Source organism: Plectropomus leopardus, chromosome 21, assembly GCF_026936395.1.
Source record: "Plectropomus leopardus strain MGB_pleo_1.0 chromosome 21, ASM2693639v1, whole genome shotgun sequence".
NCBI lineage: Eukaryota > Metazoa > Chordata > Actinopteri > Perciformes > Serranidae > Plectropomus > Plectropomus leopardus.
In genome coordinates, this window is record NC_142196.1 from 11389467 (window position 1) to 11396450 (window position 6984).

Genomic DNA, 6984 nt, shown 5'->3' on the forward strand with positions numbered 1-6984 from the left:
TGTGTGTGTGTGTGTGTGTGTGTGTTTGTGTTTGTGTGTGTGCAACAGCGCTGGAATACTTTTTTCTAAATCCACATCCTGGCTTAAGCCCACTTATACTGTTGATCAGCAGGTTTTGTGTTTGAGTCCTTTAATTCAAGCTTATTTTTGTTTCCTTTTAGCTTTTCCATGCTCTCAGACACGCACACCCAAACACACACAGCCATACACACAGGGTTGGGTGAAGTAAGACATGTCAAATTATAGTGTCTACTGTTTGCAAGAAAGACCCACCTTGCATTACAATACAAGACTCATCGACACAGAAATAATTCAAAATATTCACATGTAAAACTTGTGCTTTGAAGTAGTCTGCTGTTAATTTTTGATATTTGCGACCCTCATGACCCATGTTCCACAGACACGTATAAACAACATCAAATCCAAGCAAGTATGCGAGAAGTCTTTATAATTAGCCATTCCACTCTGTCTCATGATCCACTGAGAAAGCTCACACATATTAAGCTCATGTCTAATCCGTCATAATTCATCAGAGGGTCTGTATCTTTACTTCTTAGCAACACACTGAGACACACAGTACAAACACTCAAAGACACGTTTACAGGGAAGGACACGTTGAATGTTGGGCTCATAAATTGATGAGTAGTTAAAAGAAAAGAGCAAACAGTGCACTGGTGACAGGGAAGGTAGAGGAAGAGAGGAGGAAGAGGATGGGGGAGGGTGTGGAGGACAGACACTGGCGCCCCGCCAACATTGACGAAAGCTGCTTAGCCCACCCAGTTGCCATGGATACAGTAAGGAGCAGCTCCCAGCATGTGTGTGTGTGCCTCTATGAGAGAGAGAGAGAGAGGGAGAGGGAGAGGGAAAGAGGGAGGGGAGGGAGGCAGAGAGAGAAAACCAGCAGGCAGGCGTTACAGCAAGTCAGAGTGGGAGTGAAAGAGCATCAGACAGCAGGGTGGAGAGAGAGATAGAGAGGGTGAGTGTATGTGTGGCCAGAGAGAGGACAGAAAGGCTGCTAGAGAGCTTGAAGGAGACGATAGAGTGGGAGCGATAGAGTGCTAGATAATGGAGGTGCAGTCGGAGTGTATGGAGCCTCCTGTGGCCCCTCAGTGTGACCCTCAGCCCACAGGGAAGATCAACAAAGCTGCCTTCAAACTCTTCGGAAAGCGGCGGACTGGCTCCGGGATGGCCAGCTTCTTCTCCTTCAGGAACAAAGGGGCTGCAAACAGCGGGAATAATGGGAATTCTGACAATGGGAATTCTTTGAATGGAAACAGCTCAGCAGCATCGGTGGAGCTCGTTAGAAGCAAAACACACGATGGACTAACGGGCTCTAACAACGATGCTGATGGACAGAGAGGGGAGGGGCTTGCTAGCCTGGAGGCGGGGCCAGTGAGGTCACTCAGCAAATCACTGAGTTTCTTCTCTCTACTCCGACGTGGGAGTTTTCGGTCGAGTGAAAATGGAGGGGCAGGGCTTGTCAGAAGAGGGAGGGGCCTAAAGGGCTTTTTTAGCAGCATGCGATGGAGACGCAAGGAAAAAACAAATGAGGCAGATGGGGAAGAGGTGGAGCAGAAGACGGAAAAGGATGCAGATACCGCTCACTCTGAAAAGGTAAAGGATATAACGCTCACCCTTGAGCCGCCTCCGCATCATCACCAAGTGGATTGTGGGAATGCAGAGGAAGAACCTAACCCAGAGACTCCCACCACTAGTGTTACCATGACACCCGCACACTGTGTTGCCATGCCAGGGCCATCTGGCGAGCCAGACTCCCCCTTTCCTTACACACCCACCGACTCGCCGCTGCGCCCTCCAATCCAAAAAGCCAAAGCCTCAATTACCAGCCTCACCCCCTCCCTCGCTACACCCCCTCTGGATCGCTGCAGTACTGGTGACCCACCCTCTGAACCCTCAGTGGACCGCCTCTGCTCTCTCCTCTTCACTGATGTCACATCCCTCAAGAGCTTTGATTCACTGACGGGATGTGGTGACATTATTGCTGACGCAGACGAGGAGGGGCCAGCGGGGAATGGGGGTAGTGGCACCAGCAGCAGCAGCAGTGGGGGAGGAGGGGGGAGTGTGGGAGCGGGCGTTGGGCGAGCTGTTGGCGTTGCCAGTGCCACATCCCGTGGCTCCCCAACCAAACCTTCGCAGTTGACCCAACCCATGTTCTCTGTTTCCACAAGCTCAGTGCCTTCTTCCCTCCCAGCTCGGGCCCGGGCACCACCTCCACCACAGCAGCACCCACCCGGGAGTGGTGTGGTGGCCTACATGGGTGGAGGGGAAGAAATGGCAAGTCCTGAAGGAGTAGACGATGCAGACATGCAAGGGCTCTGGCACATGTTGCCCTCAACAGGTGACAACTCCCCCGCTTTGCCTCGATCACACCAACCTCCCTCCACTACCCCAACTTCCACTTATCCCCCTCGTGCCACCTCCAACCCTGCCAGCAGCCATCTGCCGTCAGCCCACAGGAGTGCAGACCGAAAGGTACCTCAGGTGAAGGCTTTGGGGCTTAGTAAGATACCAGTAGTTGGCGCAGCAGGTGGCCGCACAGCTAGGCCACCCCTTCCTCACACACATGGCCGTCATCCCACATCACCTGGAGAAAAAGAGCCACTTAGTGATGAGGGCTACTGGGACACACCATCAGCAACACCCACTGCAACACCCGATGAGACCGGACTGCAGCGTAACCAGAGGATGGCCCTGTCACGCGACAGTTGCTCTGGAGACCACCTGTACGACTTCTACAATGACCCTGAGGAGGAAGGAGGGAATGAACAGCAGGAGAGAGATGAAGATCTCAACAGTACTCCCTCTCCATCCACAGAATACAAACTTAGCCCCACTTCCCATACAACTCCACCTTCCTCCTCTTCCTCTTCCTCTTTTCAGTCTATGAAAGGCAGTACCAGCCTTCCTCGGGAATCCAAGATCCCAGTAAGCAACAGACAAACCACACCACCCCACTCAGTAAGCCAGTCAGCCCTCTCGTCTGTTCTAGAGGTTGAATCCCCCCTGCCAAAGACCCAGGCCCCTCCCCCGGCTCGCACCAGAATCCCTGTATCCAAGGTGCCCATCCGTCGTTCTGGAAACAAACCTGGCAGCACCACCAGAGGATCTGCCCACAAGAAGTAGCTGCTGTCAAACGGGTGGTTCTCGCTTACTAACGTATGGACTTCAGTGCTGTTTATACAGAGCCAAAAGTTTTCCCAGACCAAGAAAAATGTTGAGCTGTAGAGCTAACAGCCTATAAATTCCTCTCAAATCTTAAAAGCTCTCATTCCTTAAGTGTTTTGGCTCACAACAGGCTAGAATAGAATAAGTGGTTTTGTTCACTTGAGAAAGTCACGAGGAGACTCCAAAAAGCTGGGTTAACACTTCACAGCCCTCACTGGAACTTTGGAGGTTGACTCTTGACAATCCATGGACTTGCAATAGACACATTTGCCTTGTAACTTCCTGGAAAATCTCCTGACCTGCTGAGAGTTCAACAGCTCATGACTGCACACTGCAAAAAAGAAGAAAAAAAAGCAGAGCACCTTTGATCTTTTACATTTTTCTCATGGAACTCCACATGGCATAACATAATTTGCTCATACGGACCTAATCAAATCTTTTTTTTTTTTTCCTGATTTTGTCTTCTTGTCTAATCTGTAACAAATTACCTCCTAATCCTTTGATTTTAGAGCCAAAGTGAAAAGAAAAACCCATTCTTCATTTCACAGCCAATTTCTACAGCCTGGAATAACCCACCATTTTTTGTTTGGCTATTATATATGAGTTTTGTTTTTTTTTTTCTTTTTGAAGATGGTCTTCTCCTGACCGCACACTGATTATTAACTGTACAAAAGTACAAAGGAACACTGAGATCCGGTTTTATTACTCACTTACTTCGCAACTACAAATGTGGCAAAGCTGCCCTGCAGAAGGCCACGCAATATCTTGTGTTTTTTGGAGGGGGAGCTCTCCTGTGTTTTGGCTGGTTATTATTAATATTATGATTATTATTATTGTGGATGGACTAAGTTTTAGCCTGTTGCATTTGGATTTCACTTTTACCCGACTGCATCATCTGAAGTACATCCACAGGATGTCAATCTCTGGGATTTACAACTGTTGAATTACTAATGGAAACCTGCAAAGCTATCGCAATACTCAACCTGGAGGGATCCCTTGCACTGATGCTTCAATACACATACACACACATACAGCATATACAAAACCAGACATGCACACAAACATTTTCTCTCCCTCTCTGCATGCAGTGCCACACACACAGGCACAACTGTCAGGGAACATCATCAGCTACTGAACGACCTAAGTTACACTGTTCAACCTTTGTCTTTGTAGCTACACTGGATGACTTTCTTCTCTAAGTACACGTGCACAAACAACCAGATTTTTCTAGTTAGTACTTTCTTCTTCACTGGATTTAATACTGTTTTTATAGGCTCCCCCTGTCTAAGTCATACTGCTTGGATCTTAAACTGTGAATGCACCAGCTTCTTAACGCTCTGCTTTCTGTTCTTTCAGTTTTTCTCTACTAACATACTGTACAGGCTGATGTGAGCGGATGACAGGAAGGCATCCACGCGTCAGCCAGTATTAAAGAGCCAGAATATGCCTGCTAGTGTTTTTCAAATAGGCTGTGACCCAAAAAAAAGAAAGACAAGGAAATCTTTCAGGGTTTTAGATTAAAAAAAAAGACTTTTGAGTCATGATTATCTGAATCACAGCTGAAAATACAAAGCAAAACTTGGGGACTAATGCTAAATCAGTCCTTCATCCTTCCTGGCTGTAGTACAAATAAACATTGTACAACTTTATTCTAGGAATCGCCTCAGTTGTGTGTGAATCTGAATGTAGCTTGACGTCATTGTAGATCATTGGTCAGCATATATTTTCCTCTTTGTCCCTCTTTTGTGGGGTCAAGACAAATGGTGGAGTTTACTGTTTTCTAAGTCCCCCGTGCTCTGAAAAATGAAGACAAACTGCTGCACAGTGTGTTGAGCCTTGCAAAGCACCACTTGTTTTAAGAATGAGGGGGTGTATTGCAGTCCTAAAAGGCCTTTGTCAGTGATTCAGTGAGACAAGTTACAGGGAGCAGAGTGTTCCCTACCCTTCAGTTAAAGAGAGGGGTTTTCATAGAAAAAGACATTTGAGATGATGCAAGTTTTCTCTAATCACAAGGGTACCAAATGACACGTGAGGGTCATTCTGGTTCATGATAGCTTTCCATCTCATTTAGAATGTGATGATTGATCCACAACACTGCTCCAGGTTCAGATATCTTCTGACAGTGTAGTGTAGGAGAGGCCCTGGGGTAACCTGATCCCAGGTCTTCAGTAAGTGCATTTCTCACCTGATAAAAAGGACAGGGTAAAGGTCATTTGGGGAGCAGAGAAAGATCATTTATTTTTTCTCTGCCTACACTGTGCTCTACGGTTTTGATTCAGTATGCAATCACTGTCATTGTCACTTCTTTGGAGTGTTGTTTGCCAAAGGGTGATTCGATGGAAAGGGATGGTGACTGAAGGTTACTTCTGGATGACTGAGATGAGTAACAATCTAAGACTTAAAATTTCCTGGTAAGAAATGATAAGTTATGATAAGTAAGTTTTTTTTTTAAGAGCAGTGGTAATGCTTGTGGATTGTTGACCAAAACAGTTGCCTGAAGACTCCAAAAATCATAATTTTACTTCATGACAGTGTCATCAATAAAATAGTTTTAACATTAAGATAAAGAGTAAGCAGGGAGCTATGAACTGGACCAGGAAGGATCATTATGCATTATAAGTTGAAAAAGTTTAACCCTTTACAACCTGTGCAAATTGGTTTGATTTCGTTTGGGGAAAAAACAGGGGGCAAAATGCAATGACCAGCTAAGCAAGAAATATCCCACAAATGGCAAGAAATTAGGAAAAGATGTAAAAAAGACATGAAAATTAGTTTTAAAAAAGGGAGAGTTTATTAGAAATTATTTTTAAAAATGAGAAAAAAAATCCAGAAAACTATATATTTAATTATTATAATTTATTTAAAATTGTGTTTCAGAAAAGAAAATGTATACATACACATTTTCTAATCTTCAGCACTTTCTTCGGGTCATTTATGTGGGTTTTTTTGTTGTTGTTGGTGTTGTTTTTTTCACATTTCTGTTTTTCCATTATTTCAAGGTAATATTCTTTTAACTTCTTAACTAATTTCTTGCACATTTTTGTGCCATTTCTTATTATGTTGTTCATTGCCTTCTTGTCATGTTTTTGACAGAAATCAAACCAATTTGTGCAGGTTTCAAAGGGCTGAATATGGCATCCTCCACGGTTGATGTCCCACATGCCACAGTTTGGTGTGTGTACAGAGCTTTTTCCTCCACTTCTTCCAAGTGTCACAGTGTAAATTAAAGTTTAACCTTGATCCATTGCATTGGCCAAGACACAGTCATGGCATCAACCACAGAGGCCACCATATTGCCACCTGGCTCAGTTCTTTGTATTTCTTTTTCCCAGATACTTCTCTCCTTCCTTTCTGTTTACAAATCTGGGCCTTTCCATGCTCATTCGCTGCGATGAAAAGCACGTCATGATTTCCTTTCTTTTTGTTATCGTTTGTCTGTTCACGGTGTGAAATCTTTCCACTTTTCATATTTAATGAATAAAACTGTTTGCGCTAATAGATGAGCTCCTGACTCTTTCTAACTACATTTACACAAGATTCCATATACTTTACTGTAAGAGGCTTTGTGTGCTTGTATAATTAGAGCAAACCCAGATAGAACCACTCTCTCATCAACTCACCCTCCTCCATTGTCCCTCCCCCAACACATTGTGGTGACTTAAATCCCCAAGGAGGAGGATTGGGTGGGAGAGACGGTGAGAAACAGACATTCTTTTGTTGATGTTCAGCGTGTGGCATTTATGTTGTGGCATTGCACTTGGAAAGAGAGGTCTGCTTGGCTTGGGAGTAATGGGTTAT

At 45.1% G+C, this 6984-nt stretch overlaps 1 protein-coding gene across 1 annotated transcript; it reads left to right on the plus strand.

Moving 5' to 3' along the window:
- The first annotated feature begins 908 nt into the window (after positions 1–908).
- Positions 909–6682, plus strand: amer2 (APC membrane recruitment protein 2). Its single transcript, XM_042510021.2, has one exon. It carries the CDS (start codon positions 1066–1068, stop codon positions 3142–3144), a length of 2079 nt encoding a protein of 692 aa, XP_042365955.1. The 5' UTR covers positions 909–1065; the 3' UTR covers positions 3145–6682.
- Positions 6683–6984: the final 302 nt, after the last annotated feature.

Bases quoted from the DNA above. Each gene is read 5' to 3' on its own strand.
- amer2 (XM_042510021.2), top strand. From the start codon at position 1,066: ATGGAGGTGCAGTCGGAGTGTATGGAGCCTCCTGTGGCCCCTCAGTGT.